The sequence below is a fragment of the Dermacentor albipictus genome, chromosome 7, assembly GCF_038994185.2.
Source record: "Dermacentor albipictus isolate Rhodes 1998 colony chromosome 7, USDA_Dalb.pri_finalv2, whole genome shotgun sequence".
NCBI lineage: Eukaryota > Metazoa > Arthropoda > Arachnida > Ixodida > Ixodidae > Dermacentor > Dermacentor albipictus.
This window is the reverse complement of record NC_091827.1, coordinates 3129314-3150387: the sequence shown is the minus strand read 5'-3', so window position 1 is coordinate 3150387 and position 21074 is coordinate 3129314. Positions and strand designations below refer to the sequence as shown.

At 43.3% G+C, this 21074-nt stretch overlaps 1 protein-coding gene across 3 annotated transcripts in view; it reads right to left on the bottom strand.

Annotated features, from left to right (window-relative positions):
- Positions 1-21074, bottom strand: part of GEFmeso (Guanine nucleotide exchange factor in mesoderm) — a 380310-nt gene that overhangs the window by 158306 nt on the left and 200930 nt on the right. For all 3 annotated transcript variants that reach the window (XM_070521522.1, XM_070521521.1, XM_070521520.1), the window contains 5 exons: positions 18480-18662; positions 13814-13969; positions 12350-12459; positions 11728-11828; positions 8593-8709 (listed from right to left, as the gene is read on the bottom strand). In XM_070521522.1, the coding sequence (XP_070377623.1) occupies positions 8593-8709; positions 11728-11828; positions 12350-12459; positions 13814-13969; positions 18480-18662 (667 nt within the window). The remainder of the gene's footprint in view (positions 1-8592; positions 8710-11727; positions 11829-12349; positions 12460-13813; positions 13970-18479; positions 18663-21074) is intronic.

Below are 21074 nucleotides of genomic sequence, written 5' to 3'. Positions count from 1 at the left end.
TTTGAAATCTATTATTTGGACATATGCTTGCCACTACCATGCTTCCGTGCATAATGACCACACTTTTTTGTCAAAAAGATTGACGCAAATTCAGGGAAGCAATCATTACGCGGATAAAATGTTTCACACACACAAAATTTTTTTTCCTCCCGCATTTGCCGAGGAATGACAACAGGTCAACAAACAGGCGGCTGCCGCTGTAACAGTGCAGGAGACGAAAACAATATGGCGGCCAGTGGAGCAAGCCAAACGCAATTATTTTTTCTTTTCGTGAGTACATTACGTGCATTGAAACAGTTTCTTCCAAGTTAGTAATGAATAATATCATTATTATCGGCAAGTTTGCGGCAATAACGTAGCCATGTTCACTTAGAGTGGACAGAAACAGAGATGGGCGCACTTAGCTGCTACTGACATAGAAACACTTGGTGGGCAAGCTAGGAAAACTGCTAATACGGCGCGTTTCCAGTAATGGTGGGCGAATATTTTAGCTGTGTTACAAGCATCGGCGCATGAATAGGGTACATTCCTAATGTATCAGTGTAAATGTGGCTACTATCATTGCCGCTCGCAATTTGTTGCGTCCCGCAAGTGCAGACGAGAGGAAACGAAAGATGCCTTTTTTGTTGTTGTTGTTGCTGTTGTTGTAGACCACAACCATTACAAAGTCTACAAATAATAAAGCCAAGGCAAGCTTGGTTGTAGCTTTTTTTTTTTATGGAAGTGCGGAAAGTGGTGAAAGGAATGAAATGGGGCATCTGCTTAAGAATCTGTTTGGTGCATGCAGACCGCTTGGTATGCCTTGACGAGTCGTTCGCACAGCATTCGACGAATGGTAAGTGCAATCATCATTAGCTAGACTTGGCACACGACACATCGCTGCGGCAAGTTCGGAGTGCGACCATTACGTGGGAAAGAAAAAAATCGTATTTTGACGACAAAATTCAGGGGTGCGACAACTATGCAAGTAAACACGGTAAAATGTTCATATGGGTGGCTCATCAGTGATCAATCCATAGATAACGCATGCGGGTTAGACTTACGGCTGTTGAAGGGACATGAAGTTCTTAGCCACATATCCAATACAATCTGTTTGCCTATCGGTGGCTAATCAGCTCTATCTATGCACATGCTTTGCACTTTACGAATTACGTGCTGCTTTTGTCGCCATTCCCTCTGTCTATGTCTCGTTGTCATTTCAATCGGTCTTGTCGACCTGGCCGAACCTTGAATCGACAGAGGCGGCTCCGGCTAACACGGTGCCACTCTGCAAAGTGTGGCGCTTGGGTGCTGTATGTGATCCTTGCACCAGGCCTACGTCGGAGAGTGCTCGCAATGACCAAGCATGCTACTGCTTCACCCAGGGCGACCTGTCTGCGGTGTGCTCAGTGCTCCTGTTGTGTCGAACACAAGATGAACACGTACACGTCACTGCATGGGTCTCTACACTGAATAAATTGAATATTAGAGAAATCAAATGGTAGATATTCAATTTACAAATCGAATTATTCAAATGCTCACTATTCCATTCAGTGATATTTGAGCATTGGCATACCTATAATTACCAGCCCTTAAAGTGCACTTTAGAAGAGGACATTCGGACCTGGTGGTCAATGGAAACGGCACAAATGTAAGAACTGCATGCACATGCCGATTTCGCGTTGCGACTCGATGCCTGTGCACCCAGTTAGGGGGGCTGGTTCTTAATCTTTGAGTGAGTGGCACTGCTTCTATCAGAATCTTCTTTCAGAATCAAAAACTTAGAAATGGCACAAATCCGTAGCCTGCATCGGAACTGTGGGAACGCGAAGCTTTCGAGGCATTTGTGCGGACGTTGTTTCCCGATGCAGATGCCCGATGTTCGCTGCATAGCGCCAGACATCTCTGGTGGGCTCATCTCTCTACCACGTGGATTAATGTGTAGCGTAGAATTCTGCTGATTTGACTCCAGTTAATTCGATTCCAACCGAAGGTCTCTGCCGGTGCCCATGCATTTCTATGGGAGCTCACTTTCGTTATTTCAATCCTAAAACTGGCAGGTGCTGGATAATTCAAGATTGACCAATCAGAATGCACATGCCTGACCCCTATGTTTCCGAACTCCGTTTTCCGAACTCCGGCACCCGGCAATGAAGAAGGCGCCCCGGGACTTATGCAGCACTACTGCGTGCGTGCACGGAGAATATGTAACGCCAACGAGGAATCTGCCGTGCGAGTGTTTGCCGAGTGGAGCGGGCTGGCTCAGAAGCTGGCACGCAGCTTCAGTAAGTTTGAGGCTGCTGTCGTCATGCTTGGTCGCCACGGCATCAAACGAAAATAACACTTATGTTGCGTGAAGTGAATAAATACTGAATGTTTTTTCCCCTTTCATTGCACTCTCTCTGAGTTCCGTTTTCGACAGGTAAGTGGGTGATCTCATGCTATCTCAGTTAAACAGTACTACCGTTTAGTACGTACTTTTTCCGAGCTCCAGCCGACTACGGTTTAACGAGATTTCACTGTATATCCGGACCACGAAAACCATACTCGGCTGCTTTCAAGTGCAAGGTTATTTTAGCCGCACAGGACATCAGCAACAGTCCGGCCGGAAGGCAGTTTGGCATCAACGACGTCGACAGATGAAAGCCCTTTTCGCGTGCAGCAGAATGCGAAGAAGCTTTCGCGGCCTGAAGAGTGGGGCATTCCCGGAAATCGAACTCGCACTTGCCGGAGTTCGTGTGCGAGCCATGCATCTAGCTGTGAGCGTGGAGCTTATGTAGGCAAAAGCTAAGGAGCTTGCAAGAGAAAACGGCCTACCGAGCTCCGCCTTCAAAGCGAGCAAGCACTAGATTTATCGCTACATGTGCCGTGCTGGATTTTCCTTACTCCGCCAAACTTCAATTTCGCAAAAGCTGCCCATATAATTAGAAGAACTGCCTGTGGCTTTCCAGCGTCATATTATTTCGCTGCACAGTCCAAGCACTTCCAGCTAAGGCAAATCGGCAATGCTAACCAAACGCTGGTTTATCTGAACATGTCATCGCCCCTCACCGTGCATGAAAAGGGCTCTAAACAAGTTTATGTCCGGTCCCTGGCGTGTTATCGTGCACGGCAGATGGACGCAAGCTCCCACCCTATGTCGTCTTCATGCGCAAGACAGTGCCTAAAGGTGAGGAGCTGCCAAAAAATGTGGTCATGAGATGCCGTGAGAAAGGCTGTATGAACGAGAATCTTGTGCTCAACTGGATAAAGTCCGTCTTGCGTAGGTGGCCTGGCGCATTGTTGTCGTTCCCATCCATCCTCATACTGGATGCTTTTCGTTGCCATTTGGGTGACTCAGTGAAGAAGCTGTTGTGCGAATCCGGCACTGAACTCGTCGTTATCCCAGGTGGGATGACGTCTCAGCTGCAGCCTTTAGATGTTTGCATGAACAAGCCAAAGATGCAATCAAGTGGTGTTACACAAATTGGATGCGCTCAGGTGAGCCTGCAGTGACGCCGACAGGGCAGCTGAAACAGGCTTCACCAGCCACGCTATACAAGTGGATTGTGGACGCATGGGCCAGCATACCAGAGGACCTTGTACGTTGCGAATTCAAGAAGTGCTGCATGTCGAACGTGCTCGATGGCACAGAGGATGAGTACCTCTGGGAAAATATGTCCGATTAAAGAGAGTCCGACTGAAGAAAGTGCAGCTGAGGAAGACAGTGATTGAAGTGCAGAGTGCAATTTATATACATGTTTTCTTGGAGTTTTCCTAACTCTTATTATACGCGGATAAAACTTTCTTTTCCATTTCGCGTCCCAAAAATTTCACCTTGTACTATATGTGGGTTCATATCATATGTGGGTTTTTACGGTAGATGTTGATTCTTAAGTTATGACGATGGTATGACGATGATGATATGATAAGGGATGCATGATAGCACCTGTGTGACGACGATGCAGTGACAACACGGCATGACAGCGGCAGCATAATCACGATTGAATAATGATAGCATGATAATGATAGAATGACGAACAAGGAATGATGTCAATGGATCAACAAAGGGGTTATAACAACGACGGCGTGACGACAATGGGATGACAGTACTGAAGTGATGACGATGGTGAAACGACTTCATGATGACAATGGCATGACAGTGACAGCATGACGAGAGTCCGATGTTAAGGGGGGACGCGGGGATCAACTTCGGAAAAACGACCCAAAAATCACTTTTTAGAAAGTTGCAGATTTCGAATCTTTGACCCCTTTTCTATAAGTTTTCCAAGTATTTCCGCTGAAAACGACTGCAAAGTACCATAAATAAATATATACATAAGGCAATACAGCGAAAATTTCGAGAAAATCAGTGGAAAAGTCGCGGTTTTCGATCGTCCCTAGCTCCGGAACGGCAGTACGCGGCACGGCCATGCTGGTACCGTTGAAAAGCGCGCCTCTTCGCCTTTTGACTCCTCTCTTTCATTTCCTGATAGAGAGAAGAGCAAGCATAAAAAAGCAAAAAGTCTGAAGGTCGCGGAGCTGCTTGTCGCGGCCGCCGATTGGCTTGCTCCGTCACGTGCGTTCTATGAGCCACCCCATTGGCCGGGTCTGGAAGCGAGCTGCTGCGGCGTCTGCTTCTCCCGTTTCTTCGCGCGCTGGCTGCTGCCCCTTTGTTTACGTGTTGGATATTCGAGGTACGCCGCCGCTTCATCACTTTAATCGGATTTGAATTTTTTATTTGATTTTGTGGTTTCGAGCATGACTTGGCGGACGTGGACGACGAAATACGCGACCAAGCGCCGCTTCGGCAGCCGCAAGCGCAAGCCGCCGAACATCCTATGGATGAGTAGTCCTAGCAGAGTTGCGTCCGCGCGCAAGCTTAGACTGTCGACGCATTGCCGGGTAATTCGCAGGCTGTTGCAGCCTTGAGTTCCAGTGGTGATGATACCGAACTAATAACCGCCTTTTCCGATACTTCCGGGCCTGCAACGCCCTGTAAATGCTCCGCGACGTACCCCGATTGTGCCACCGCCGTCACCGAGATGAACGACGAAAGTGCGGTCCAAGCATGTGCGTCTGCCGGCCGTGAAGACGAACCGTGCATCAGCAACGGTCGCACCATACAGTCGCATCTTTAGTCACAAGTAATCTTGTCGGAGGTGCTGAATATGACCGCCGCTACTGTCCGCGCGTCACTTCGTTCTGTGCCGGCAACCGAACGGAAGATAGGGTATACGGCTGGAGGAGCATGCTCGGTGGTGACGGACTCAAGCGAGTCGAGCAGCTAAGAAAGATGCCTTGCGCAAGAAGAGGGCACAAAAAGCACATTAAAGCAAGCATAAAAGATCCAAGAAGCCAAGAGATCAACGTGACACCTGTACCTACAAGGCCGGTGGTTTCTAGTCGAATAAACATGGCCCAAAACTTCAAACACCTTTTTCTCAAAACTTTTTTCTACCACCAAGGTCAACTTGCAAAGCCAATATCTCGGCGACCGTTATGAATATTTTTACACCGTTTGTTTTGTGACACTCATTGTGCACCACTGCACACAGTGACATGTTTTGTTTTCAAAATAGTTGCTTCAATAATTTGTTATCTTTTGTTTTCACAGTCTAGATTTTCATGCAACTGAAGTAGCTGCAAAAGAATGAAAATACAAAAAAATTCTGTTAGGCTAAAAGAATTACAGGAATGTCACTGTGTGGAGGATACATATAGGAGTGCTATCAATGTTTGTTTGAACTCCTAGCACCAATATACAGGTGTGCAGGCATTTTGCAAAAATGAAAGCAGAACAATTTTGTAAACAAAAAAGTACTTCAGATATTGCAGCCATATTTTCACCATATTTTCACAGTTTCGTTTATGTGATATTATTAACATCTGTGCAAAATTTAATCAAAATCGGATGATAAATAAAAAGTTAGCTTTGATCCCCATATCCCCCCTTAAAGATACAATGATGTCTATGGAACGATTGCAATGGCATCCTGACAACAATATGACAACGAATACATGGCAATGACTGTATGACGACGATAGCATTACAACGGCATGAGGACGATGCGATGAGTGTATGGTTACAATGGTGTGACTATGACTGTATCACAAAACCTGTATGGTGACGATGGCGTAACAATGACAGCACGACAAGAGACGGATGACAATGCTGAAGTGACGATGATGGCATGATATAATCAAAATCAAATGGTAACAGTATGGCTACAAAACAATGATGGAAGAACGATTGACATTGACGGAATGACGAAGGCGGTATGACAACAACGATACAGTAAAATCTCGTTAATTCAACCCTCGTTAGGAAAATCGAATAATTCGGACTCGTCCTTTGGTCCTGACCCGAGTATGCAGTGTCTAATGAAATGGAACTCTCATTAATTAGGACCTGTTTGGCCGCACATCAGCTAATTCAGAGTACTCTCGGAGCTTGGCGAGCAATGGAGCACTGCAAATGTTTGACGCAAAAGACCAGAAATGGCTTTAGCGCATCGCTAGTCCACATCGCCATGGTCATCAGTGGAAATCGCACATGAATGAGAGCAACGCCAGAACACTTCGTGCCTATTTGTACCTTTAAAGCCTTTTTTCTTGTGTTCACTGCCACACACAGCACCATGTTGGCTACATGTCTTCATGACTGCGTAGCTGCCACACGTGATCACGTCAATGGCGGTCACAGTTTTGTCTGCGGCAGCTGCAGCAAACAGTAGTTTTGCTTTGACTCGGTGCATACTTCGGCCACGTGCCTTTATGACAGCATAGTCACCATCCACAATCGTGTCGACAGCGGCCGCGGTTTTGTCCGCAATTGAAACAAACGGTAGCTTCGCTTTGACTTAATGCGTGCGTCGGCCATGCACCTTCAGCACTACAAGGTCACGTCAAGAGCGGCCGTAGCTTCGTTTGCAGCGGTTGCAGCAAGGAGTAGCTTAGTTTTGACAAGGTTTCGAGGATAAAGAGCACCAGCTACATCGTGATGGATAGCAGCCAGCTCACTGATGTGCACGCAGTAGTAAAATGCCTGTCTCAGATGAAGACATGCACCGAGGCCGTAATGTGACGGAAGTCGCGAGGCCTTCACCACTGCGAGCGCTAATCAGCCACGAGTTGATGAGAAATGCAGCTTCCACACTGCCTTTGTGCAAAATAGAAACATGAGTGGCCCATTAATTCAGTATATAAAAGCGTGTTGACATAGTAAGCATTTCTTTATCATTTCCTTGATACCCTAAATAATTCGACATTCGGTTAAATCGAACACTTCTTTCAGTCCCGTGAAAGCCGAATTAATGAGGTTTTACTGTATGACTACAATGACAAAACAACGTGAGGATGACGACGACCGTGTGATGATGATGGCGTGCCGACTGAAGCATGACGAGAATCAGATGACTAAGCTGGAATGACTAACTACATCACCGCCCCGAACACATACATAGTAGCCAAAGTTAGACAACTAGGGCCACTGGGTCAGAATAGAAGGCTTGATGACAAGCATATGACGAGGCAGATCACGAAGCTGGAATGACATCGATTGAATGATGACAGCATCACTATGGTGGTGTGACAACGTATGCATGACAACAATGGCACGATGAGCGTAGGATCACAAAGCTGCATTAACGACGATGCAACGAACACGACAGCATCACGACCAAGAGGCCATACCTAGTGGCTAAAGCTATTAGACAACTTGGACCACTCGGTTGGAGTAGAAGGCGTAAAAAAAAGCAATTTTTTTTGGGGGGGGGGGGGGGGGGGTACGTTAAAGCAATGTCAACAGCTCTTAATGCAAGCTCCCTTGCAGTGTCATTAAAAAGGTGCACAAACTGGGTGAAAAAATGGCTCAAATTGCTACAAGAACATCAGAAACAGCTTTTATCGGCTGCCAGAAGTTATAAGACGTGTCGGCACTGGTACATGATGGGAGACGACATGCACTATGTTCCATGACAATGGCCCGTTTCCATTCTTAATGTGCTTCACTGTATAAGAAAGACTGTTGCAGAGCGACGAAGTTGATTTAAAGGAACTGACCATTTTGCAATGCATATTAGGCCTTTGCCCAATGCACACTCTTTAACGCATCTCTTGAACTCAACCAAACTTAGTTAAGCCTACACTACCTACACACAAATGGCCTAAATGTAAATTTCACTTTGGCTAGGTACCTAGTGCACAAAGGCAATTACCATGCGGCCACGCAGCACGACACATCTTTTTTTATCGTGCTAGGGCTGGGGCAGTTTTGGGGGAGGTTTATGGCTGTGTCCTTACAATCGAAAGAATTGGTCGGAATCCAGAAGCACCGTGGACGAATTCACAGGTATGGGAGAGAGGCACAAGCTTTAATGATATGTCGAAGATCAGGAGGTACGAGTATTTAAGTTGGCAGGTAAGAGTATCTAAAGAAAGCTTTGTTTTGAAGCTTTTGGGTTTTGCGAGTATATTGTGATGCATCCACTTGTATTTCAGATGTAAAATTTTGCACACAGGCTGGTTTATATCTACACTAGACATTTTACGTGGTGAAACCTTTTTATACTTGACCTTGTATCTATGACATGATTCACGCTACCCTCAAGCAAATACTGATGCGGTGCTTACGTTGGATAACTTGTGCAAAACTCTGTGTACACAGAAAAGCCACTGCTGTTGGCCACAAAGCACCGAGCGATGGACACCGGGTCAAAGCCACACTTTTCGAGCTGCTCCAGGAATCCACTGCAGGAAATAGAAGAGAAATTCTCAAATGTTTTACCTGCTGGCCTAGTACAGTTGCCACCTGCATAATTCAACAGTGAAAATTCAAAAAGAAACTTTTAATGCATAAGCATTCTTTGGCAAGTACTCCAGCAAAATCCATAAGTAACACGAAAAGTGTAACACCTTTCTTTATCTGCCAAATAAATGCATAGCAAAGTGAAGACATTCAATCATTATAATAGTATAAATAAAGAGGATTAATTTAGAATCAATAAGAAAGGAATGGAAAATGAAAAAAAATAATAACAAGAGAGGAAAAAAAGCTGTTCTCGTTATGCCCCCTTGAAAGCTTACTTTCTCGCATTACTGGTCTGCGTGGAAGGAAGCCCACTTAGGGATTTCAGAGTATAAAAAAAATCGTAGAATAGCTGATTGGTAGATGTGACTATTGTGCAATAGTAGATGATTGGTAGCCTTAAAAGAAAGAGAAAAAATGCGACAACACCCTGCTCATGTCTTAACATGAAAACGAAATAAAACAAAATAAATAAGAAGGAAATACTGTGTACTCGAATCAGCACAGAAGAGAAAGAAAGAAGATGACGGAGGTGAAATGCAGGTAGTTCGATTCACACACACACACACAAAAAGAAATGTACAGCACGCAGCAATAAAAGAAGATTGTAATCATGCGATCGTATGGAACGTAATTGTGTTCGGAACGTTATATCGCCTAAGTAGGACAGGCGTGATAAGCAACAAAAATGCTACAGAAATACTCAGCACTATCTAATGACGTGTCAGCATTTTTTGGCACCAAAAAAGCAATGGGTAGACATGCATAAGCTAGGAAGAGTCAGTAAGCACAAGCAAAGTAACAGGAGCCAAAGAATGCTTATGCATTAGTAAACAATTCTCAGAATTTCTATAGCATTTATTTCAATCGACCGATTTTACAGGCCAAAATCACAATCTGATTATGAGGCCTCTGTAGTGAAGGACTCCAAATTAATTTTCACCACATGGCGTTTTTTAACTTGCACCTAACCATAAGTATATGAGCCTTTTTGCATTTCATTGGTAATTTGGACATGCTCGATTATTTGAATAGCTTTGCAGTGCCACGAATTGTCTCATAGATTACAAAAATTTTGGATGTATTTCAGCATGCCATTCAACAATTGGGACTCCGCCTGCATGACCGCTTCGCCACCAAGTCAAGCTGAAAGAGTAATTTTCTTGTTTTGATACATCACAGGCACCACCTTAAAAAGTAACAAAGCCTAGTCAATCCAGTAGTCATCAACCATGCCAAAACCACGGAATAGGCCAAGCTAAGCCATTGGTAAGTTGTAAAGGCTAGCAACGGCTACATTTGCAGTTTGTCATTTGCATTCCACATGTCCACAGTTTGTTCTTTTGCATGTGAAATAGTACCACGGTTCTGAGTGACATATGTTACTGCTACGACAAATTTTTGTCGCTCAGAAGTAGCTTCAAATGGTGCCTACTCAAACTATCATGTCTGTGCCAGGAGGGGAGTAATTAAGTGAATAATGACTGTTGCGAAGAAACTCATGGTCATTTGGCTATGAAAGCAGTCAACCACTGTTTGACAAAGGATGGAGATTTGATATGTACACTGACCATACTTTCATTTGTCCGTTAGTGAAATAAAGTCCCTTAATTTATGCCAAATCCAATATTTAAGACTCCCGATCATTCAGACTTTTGAACAGCCTCTGCAGAGTCCGAATTATTGGTAGCAAACTGTAACACATGCCAAGTGCTCCCTGGTGGTGAACAGTGACACTCAACTCTCGAAGACTTTATTCCCCAAAAATGCTTCCAAGAACTTTTGCCAGCATGAGATCTGTGAGGTTGTCGATTCACTTTTGTCAGTGCAAAATGACAATACTAGTAATAACTAAATATTGTGTGACCTCACTAAATCTCCATGGACAGACAATGCAGTGGAAAGCACTGCACGTACACAGAGTGCGAACAAGCAATGCCTGAGGCGAGGCGCATGAGACAGCCCTGCGTCTACTCTCGCCTATGTCCTTGTCTGTTTGCGCCATATACATACTTGCCATGAGGACCACAAAGTGATGTATAGCATGAAGACAGTGAAGAGATGGAGACCAACGGCATAGTTACCCATGCCATGAATGAGACTTGTCGCTCAGGCTGGGACTTGGAGCAGTCTGCAAATGTCACTGCAACCTCTCATCAAGTAATTTGCCTTACAAATGGCAAAGGTGTGGGGTGCCTTTGAAACAACCATTCTGAAGCTGTGGTTTCACATTATGATGTCAACAATTAATTACTATTTAAGGGACACCTAAGGAGATACACTAAACCAGTCTAGTATCCTTTCAAAACTGTATTAATGTTGATTTCGTGGTAATAGGTTGATTATTAGATAAGCAAATGAAGACCAAAATCCCATTCTTTCTTTTTTTTTTTTCGCTACAAAACCCCACAGTCGGCAAATCAGTGGTGTCACAAATTTCAAAGTATTTTTTTGGTATTTGGGCCATTGTGGCCGAGCGAAAGCTCTCTAACTTCCATCTTTAGCTGCTTTAGAATGCCAATGTAGTCCATATATACCAATAAAACATTAACTTGCTCCAAGCAGACACTATCAAAATCCATATCGCAGCAAGCTAGTGTAGGAACCTCCATGCCAATGTCATCGACAGCCTTTTATGGCTTACCAAACTTCTCCCAATAGGACTGGCTTTTTTTGATACTGTAGAAAGAAAATTTACTAGAACACTTAGAATAAATTTTTCTTTCTATTGTCCTTTTAGACTGCCTGACAACAAGAAAAAATAGCAAAGAAGTGCCTTGGCAATATCAAAATAAATATTAAATAACCCAAATCAAGTTACAGAACCTCAGATTATAGATTGATTGGTGCGATTGACGTAAGGAGGGTGACCAGCCTTTCTGATACCACATGCTGGTTGGTGTCATAGCACTTTTGTTTACGACCATAAAGGACATCTGCAACAGTTATGGTTGGCTGACCTGTTGAATGCATAGATGCTCTCGATGTTGCCAAAGAGACTCTTCAGCTCTTCTGGCTTTATCTTGCTGTCAGTCAGCTGTGACAATGGTGTCAGATAGCCCTGAAATGAAACGACCTCGCTTGAACTCTCTGTACTACAAGCAAGTGCTGCCCTGTGGCCAACAGTTAAAATACACATCACCGGGAACCAGTGACAAACCAGTCTCCCCTAAGATCGTGTCAAGTGCTCTGTTTGGTGAAGCATTTCCTGTGGGTGTCATTTCGCATTTCACGGGCCACCGTTAGCCATTGTGGCGGTAGAGCAGTAAAGATTTCCTGCGGTATAGGTGCAATTCAAGGTCGTCCCATGCATCTAATGCCAGAAAAATGTTTGATAAAGTGCTCATAAAAAAGCCAAATATCAAAATCACTACACAAAGAAAGGTCACTTGTATAATCACCTTTGCAAAAATCAATATGAATAACTTGAAAAATCCAGTTGGCCTGACATTGTGTCACACTAACACTGAAAAAACAGGATTCTGAAGACCAATGTTAAGCCTCTGAGAATATTGTGACTCCTGTTAAAACATGCAGAAGTAGTGTGAACACGAAGACGTGTTTCTACAAGGCTGCACTGACCTCTACAATGGCTTCAATGTCACGCACATATGTCCTCTCGGTGTCCACAACTTCTAGTAGAACGCGATCCAAGTAGCTTGGCTGGTCAGGGCCACAGCCTACATTGCCTCCTGCGATGCGCCAACCACACATCAAGACAAGCACTTGCATCATTTTATATCCACAGAATTTTACCTTTCTACTAGAAATTTCCATATCTACAAGGGTGCCAAAATATATAAAGCGGTCCTATCAACAGTGACTGTACAGAGACGTCCTTATGTTGCTAAAATATAAAAGAATAAAAACAAAAGTTTGTAGTAATTTACAGTCTGACATATGGTCACAGAGGCAAGTATCAACACAGCGTTTGTGTGTTTATGTTAAGCCTCTGAACAACCATGTGTGTCATTTGACCAATGTAACTGTGCCTGTCTGTGTCCTAGTGTAGTGTACATAGCCAAGCCTCATTATAACAATATCGCTTCAACCCGAAAATACCTAAAATTATACCTTCTTATATCTGATGTTCGTTGTAAGCCTGCCGGGTGTTGCAGCGAACACTTTCGATAAATTTTCTCAAATTGCCTGTGGGGCAGAGAGCACAACTCTAGTCCATGAGTTGGTCTACTCAAAGAGGTGGACAAAACTTGCACAATAAGTTGAAATGCATAATCAACTAATTAAAAAAGATTCACTAATTCAGTTTTTCACTGATAACCTTACGGCACATATTGCAAGTTACAAATTCCAGTGGGTGAGACTACAAGGCATAACCACTTGAAAATAATTATGCAGGTGACACCATTTACGAGACATGTGCCAGCAAATATGCACTGCAGTTCCACCAACTTTCTTACCAAAACGTCACTTTATGCATTGAAGCACACAACTGGAACAACAATGCATTTCTCTGCAAAGTTCGGAAATTAATAGCTCGGAACTGGTGTTATTCTGAGAATTCATTCCAAGTGGATACGCCTTGCGAACTCCCCAGCTAGAATTTGTCAATTGCAATATGTGCCATAAGATAATTAATCAGAAAATTAGTTAGTGAATCTTTGCTAATTAGACAATTATGCATTTCATTTTTCTGTGCAGGTAATGTCCACCAGACCAGCTCATGGACTAGAATTGTGACATTTGCAACAGGCAATTTTTAAATATTTTGGTGACTTAAACACCCTGTATATTCACTACTACATGCTGATGTCTGTGAGAAAGCTTTAAATTTCCTTCATTATATCGAGGTTAAACTGTGTACTGAAGTGCCTTCCAGAATAAAGAACTATAGATATAAACAAGCACTGATTGTTATGATCTTCCTTAGATTAATTTCCTCTCATGCTTTTCTTTATGAGTGAGTCGCCCAACAGCTCACTTTGCTAAGAACGATGCTTGTACTATGTGAAGATCATAGTGAATGGTTTGTCTCTCAATGTGCTTGCATCACACAACGGTAGCTACTACCACAGTGCAACACACCATGGGGATGGCTAAGCAGGCTTCTGTGCATGGCCACAGCACTGCTGTCGGCGAACGCAGTCCGACAGAGTGCTCGGTTCCCACGAAGTGCTGCAGGAACATCATCTTCCAGGCTCTCGACGCTTGCCAGGTAAGACTTCTTTACACCACCCAGTCCTGGAAGGTACAGAACCATTAAAAAAGAAGCCCTAAAACACTTTTCTAACTAATTATAGAATGGCCTCATTTGCTGCATGATGCATCGTAAAAAATAATGAAGGGTTAGGGAAAGAAAGACAAATACAAGCAAATACAATGGCCTGACTATCAAAGAATGTCATCTTGCGAATCCCCCATGCCAAAAAGTTTTCAAATCCTTCGAGTGTAAGCATAATTAGACCCAGTTGTTGCACCAATGAGCGGCTTTTTCTCCTTCGTCTCCACTAAAATGCTGGAAGCTAGACAGGCAAGGGGGCAAGGCTCTGCCCAAAGGTTGAGCGTCTGTCTCACTGGCAAGAGGGCTTGTCATAGCATGTATGCTATGCAGCACACCGCTTCTGTACCGGAGGTCATGCAGCTATGTGCAACTGTTGTGCGTAGACCAGCAGTACAAAGAAGAAATGCTTTTGCTGTGTTTTTGAGATTGCAGACATACATATTCTTCATTCACTCAGTTTAAAATTAACAATAACAACATAGCAGTATTACTGAGAAGGTTCTCGCATTCACAAAATCTGCCAATAGCTGTTGGTGGGCTTCGCCCCTTGCAATGACGACATTGTGAAGACGAAAGCAAGGAATATTTCACTGTTTTCGACACAAGCTTGCAAGTTCCCTGCTGCACGCAATGCAATAATATTTGGCTCACTTATTCAGAGGAGCCTCTTCTACAAATAGGCAAAGTTTTATTACTATGTTCAAAAAGTGCTTCGGGGCCCTTTTAATAACAGGTCTAGGAAATACTGGCATCATTAAATGGTTTATCTTTTTCCGGAGACTATTTTTCACCAGCTACCAACTGTTATAAAGTTACCACTTGGCGCGAGATACGCCTTCATGTACAGTAACTTTCTTGAATGTTACCACAGATTTCATAGAGGAAGCATCTTGTCTAAACAGATTGTGCACGCAACAGGAATAGTGGCGTACATTCTGGAACGTATGCAAGCACCAGTGATTACATCGGAATGTACTATGAATCGTGCATAAATAGCTGATGCACTTAACTCACACATCAGATTTTGACAACTGACTGTGCTCGCAGCTATTGTTGTACTTTGAGTATTGTTTGTTTTGGCGGGCACAATGCTGCCGAGTAAAGAGTTAGTTTCACGACTCGCAGTTCGGCCCTTCTCTGCTTCTTCACCGTCACTACAATGTGACAATATCATGACATGCCGATTCATTTCTCAGGTGCTTTTGTCTGCAAAATACAAATTTTACACAGTACACCAAAAGGTTGTCCATCTCAAGAAAAAGAAAAAGCGAAATTTGGCAGATACATTGGGAAGACTATTGTCAGAGCCAAGCAAGAATTTCCTGCTAACTTCTGCTTAGATGCGGATGACATTTCCTGGTCAGCTCTGCTGGCTAAAGCTATGCTATCAGGTGTTTGTGGGTGCTGTGATGTACAGACATGGTGCACTAGGCAGCTGGTCCACTCCCTTCAGTTATACAAATTACAATCATATGTGTTGTGGCTAGTGCCTCATTTGCTGCAAAAAGCCCTTTCTTTTGGTAACATCTTGACGAGGGCTAGTTGGTTCACGTATCGTATCGTGTCTGACACATGTGCTATGCGTGCAATGTGTGCTACATGTGTGCTATGCTAAGCTAAGGGGGCGTAGTCCCACTTCTCTGTATATCGTCGCATGACCATCTGAGGGGCGTTGCCCCATTTTACTGCATAAGATACCTGCTCAATAAATCCCGGGCACTCGTTCTTTGGCAACCGCAAGCGTGGGACCATGCTGATACAGTTCATATTTATTTTATTTCATGATCCTGCATTCATGTGCCCATGCTACAGCATAGCGTGTAGTGTCCAACAGTCCAACATTCTCTCACTAGCCAAAAGAGGTTGCACATGGCCAGTACACCATGCAGCAGCTGGAGGGTGTATAATTGCTGTCAGAATAAAAGATGGCAGATGGCGAGGGTTGGAGCAATAGGCGTTCACATCATGTTCAAACTGTCAGATGTGTCTCTATAAAACATATTTGGGCATATTTGTAATATCCTGAACACAGAATGAAGCCTAGAGAAAGAACACAATGGTTGTGGCAGTATAAGCAATTGCATCCTGCACTCCTGCAACTTAAGGGGACGTGGCTTTCGTGTCGCAAAAAATTGCCAAAAAATCGATTTATTGAAAATCACATTTTCAGTTTCTATAACCATTTTTCTATCTGATACCCAAATATCATCACTGTAAACTACTTAGAAGTGCACTAAAAAATTCGTTTTATCTGCCAAGGTGGCGAAAAATCTTGCGGAAATCAAGAAACAACAGCGTTCTTCAAGCCAGAAAGAAAGCGTTTTTCGTCTTTTCCTGTGTGTCTTCATTGTGTCCATGTCAGTGCGCTGCTTCACCAGCAAGGTATGATGATTGCTCACCAACTAGCCCAACTTTCCACTTTACTGAGCTTTCTGAATCAACTGCTACAACTGCGATGAAGCTCGGCACATAGAGGCATCAGTCTTTGAAACCAGGATGTCGTCCTGTACAATGCCAGCAATGTACACTGTTTGGCTAGTTGATGCATAGCTGTCAAGGTGCAACAGGTAAGAAGAAATAAGAACTGGGCAGAAAGAGTACTAAAAAAAATTGCTGCAACTGATCAATCTTCTAGTACCATAATGCTATTGTTGCTTTGGCTGCACAGTTATGATAGATGCAATGGTGCAAAAAAACTAGGACATAAAGACACACAAAACACTGTGTGCATCTTTATATCCTTGGTTTATTTTTGCCCCATGAGATCTATTACAGCTACTACAGTCCAACACCTCTACAGCAATACGACCTGTATAACAAAAGATTGATTATGTCCTGGCCAAATTCTTATATTTTATCAGTTTTGTTAACACCTCTACAATGAATTTGCGTGTACAATGAAGGAATTTAGGCATCCCTGATGACTGGTTAGTTGCCTTACAATGAATGCCATGTCGCAATGCCTCCACGGCCATCCGCAAACGTCACCAAGGTACGATGTGCACTAGCGCTAATGGCAGCGCTAGCGATGCTTTTCACTAGGGTGCCAATATCCAAAGTGGTCCTTGCAGCACTGCTCTAGAAGTCGCTCAACTCATAATGTGTAACGCATCTACTCGTATATCGTACAGCTGAGAAATATGCTGCAGCTGATGATGACGTCATGACGTAATAACTGACGACCGACAATGTCTTTAAAGCCATCTAACGCAGAAAGCACACAAATGTCAACGAAGGCAACAGTGAGAAAATCCTGCAAACTAAGAATTTTTGACAGCGAGGGAAGTGATAGCGCATTCCACAATCTGCAGCTTTATTTTGCTTCGCTATAGATCATACTGGGAAGCTCGGTTCAACAATGTTGACTGCAGTGGGTGGAACATTCTGTCAGACGAAGTGTGCAAAGTATTTCACTCGTTAAACATGCTAAGCCTACTATATTCTGATAGCTACGCAATGAAATTTTTACAATGAAGTGACCTGTATAACGAAGGATTTAGGAGGTCCCAAGCACTTCTTTATAAGGGCGGGTGACTGTACTACTGCAGCCAAACCTGGAGAGCATAATAAGTGCAGAGATAACAAGCTATTGAATTCTGGCAAATCTAACATTTGGTTGCCAATGTCTTAATTCACTGAGTGTTTTACTGTTATAACGAAACCAAAAATGCTTGATTTGAGACATGGGTTATAGCGAAGCGAATATTTATTTGCTCTGCAGCTCAATGCCTGTATTCTGGTAGCATAAATGTCAAATACTCAGCAAGAACAACTTGAAACAGAACATTCTAAACAACTGTGCACATTTGGCCAATGGCCTCACTTAACTGGCTTGCAAACGAATGTTCCGATCCTCTGTGTTCCCACCAACCACTTAATTGAATATTAATATTTAAAATGTATCATTGTTAATGTGCCATGTATTGGCACAGCAAGCTGCTGACGAGCCCATTAGAACTGCGATTAGACCCAATCGCAATTTATTTGTCACTGACATCAGCGTATGTGCTCACATGGTTTACAATGGCAACATTGTGGCCGTTACCTTTGGGTACTAGCATGTCGAGAAGCTGCATAAACACGAAAACGTGACAGCACAACAGACACATCTTGCATAAGGCTATAGATTTATAACAGTAATAATACGATGAAAAATGGCTACTGTTAAAAAGCGAAATGGTGTATGTGTGCTGATATAGGGCACCGACGTCATCATGGTCACCATGCTTTGGGTACTAGCACAGTGAGAAGCAGTGTCCGTAATGTCGCATGCAAGCTACCTACATTAAATACTGCAAATAACAAAGGTATTGTTGTGTCAGAAGTGACTTTGTTATAACAAGGTTCAACTGTAAATAGTGCTTTCCCAGTCCATTTGTTCATCATCACAACTTGAGAGCCATAACAGTCATCAGTATGCTGTACACATATAATTCAATTGACAGAACTGATTTCATTTTAAGCACGCACCAGGAGGCAAGAGTGATGACGATGAGGAAGAGGATGAAGAACAGTCTGAGCTAGAACTGAGAGGCCGACGAGCTGCGGGCGGTGGGCGAGTCGGCGGTGGACAGGAGGACCCATCAGAGTGCAGCTCAGATGCCAGGCTGTCGTACATAGCAAGGAGGGAGCCGCTAATATCAAGCGATGGGCCTGCCACAGAGAGGAAAAGGAGATAAAGCTGCATCACCCACCAACAGCAAGCGCTATGTGAATCAGAAAACTCTGTAACAGTTGAGATGGGCTAGTTGATTCAGAGATGGATTATGGAACAGATGTGTGTGATACAAGGAGCACCCTCTGCCATTGAAAAATCAATATCTTCTCTTCGCAAGGTGAAAGTTTGGGCATGTTCATACTCAATTCTTGCAGACCAGTGCATAAAAATACAGGGACAAAAAAAAAGACGGATACAGATGAAGAGTTGTCTATCCTTTCTTTATCCCCGCATTCTTGTACACGGGTCTGTGAGAATAAAGTATTTAGACAATCTTGTGCTGGTTGCTATTTACAACAACCAGTGCATGAACCACACCTTTTGAAAGCTCGCTACTGCCAATGAATGTTACGCATGTTGAGTTCCAGAAAGAAATGTGGTAAACAAAGGTTTCTAAATATGTGACATTGCCTGAACGACAAGTTATTGCCACAGCACTGTACCAGACACACCCTAAAATTATGTTTTCGGGGCATTGGTGCAAATTCGCACATTTAACCCTTTAATGCCCAGTGGGAAGTGTACTTCTCATCTGCTTTATGTGCGAAACAAGATCGTTGGAATCATTATTTGTCCCTTGGTGGAGACACCTGGTTCAGGCACAATGATGGCAAGTGAAGAACAATTTTTCAAACCCTTTTTCTTCCTTGCTCTTTGAGCCACAGAAAGGTATCCCGATTGTTGTGCAGTTTCAGGACTAATATAAAAAACAAAACCTTTTTTTTTTTCTGCACCTATTGGGCTGTGAGAAGAATACTTTTTATCAGAGTACTTCCGCAAATGTTATGTGAAACAATATGAAATTTTTACAGCAAGCATTTGAGACCATTTCTTTGGAAAAACCACATAAGCAAACCCTAGCAGCATGCAAAACAAATTAACCAATTAAGCAGTCAACTCTGTTCCCTGTGTAAAAGACTTACTGAGTAACAATGCACAATGACAAGGAAAAGTATGCACAATCAGTGTTCTAAGCATTCAGCATTGTATGTATGACAGGCTTTACCAGCTGAACCTCATTGAACTCTATTTTCTGAGGAATACAGTGGCACATTTGCAAAAATGTTATAATCTCCCAGTTTAAATATCTTGGTTTGCAGTTTTTCATCAGAATTGTCATTCGGCCTACAGACACCTCATAATGAGTGGACTTGACCACATTAACGTCAACAAGCCTTTCAGTACCTTTTTTTTAGATTTCTTTCTGTTCTTGCTCAATGAAGACAAGCCAGTAACAGCCATTACCATCCTTTGCCAGGGCGATTATCTCTTTTCCTCTCATCCACTATCTATTTAGGTTAACTTTGTCGTCTTTCCCTATTTGTTGACTCACTTTTCGCTGTGGGCCACTTTTATCTTCAAGTGTGCGTGCCCGTATTTACACTTTAATACAGCTTGTATGCAAATATTGTGAAGCTACAAAATACTGCAGACAAGAGAGATATTGGGCTGAAAGAGACCTCGCAGTGGTTCTCTATCCAGAGCAGGACACTGTGCAATCACACTGCCTGTTGTTCACAACGGGTTCGGTTGTTCTGGAGATAACACTAACTATACGAAGATCATAAGAGGCCCACAAATGGAACAAGGCCTTACTAGGCGTTATATACTCACTGGTTGTTTCGTACAAATAAAGAAACCTGGAAAATTCAAGCTTCTCACAGCGTTACAAACTTAAACCCAAACTTGGACACTCATTTGTTGAAGAAAGTCCAGGCTTACAGGCCCAAACTTTAACTAACATAGCGCTACACCTTCTCGAGGAATTCGTTTAACTACTTTCTGCATCTCTCAGAGGCTAGGTTGTGTAAACAGCAGTGTACACCGTTACTGAACTTGAGCAGAGTTAGAGTGCAGACAAAAGTAGTGCTCACAAAATTGTACTGTCTGGAAGTGTAGTTGTACTCAACATTTATTTATTTCTGTACAGTACATCACCTAGTACAAGTGACTTCTACGTTAACCGAAGTACACGAGAGCAAATCTGCCACAACTTTCATACTGCATAGTAACATGTGCCGAGATATACGCAAATGCTTACAACGGGACAATGACATATACTGGCGACTACTGCTTTGCTGGTCCGGACGTACTAAGTGATAAGTCTATTGCTTCATCCTAAGGCAACATTCCGAAACGATTATAAGATCGACTAAACTGTCGACAGCTGACGGAATCGCACAGTTCTGTTGTCTCGGATGAGCCGATCCAATATCGTAGTTCCGCTCTCCCGTATCACTCGCTTTCCTTTTTTTTCTCTTTGGGGGGCGACGAAAGGTTTCGAGAACGCAGATGTCAAGGCCGCGAGTGCTCTTACTCGCTTCCAGAAGCCACCCGGCGCCAGCAAG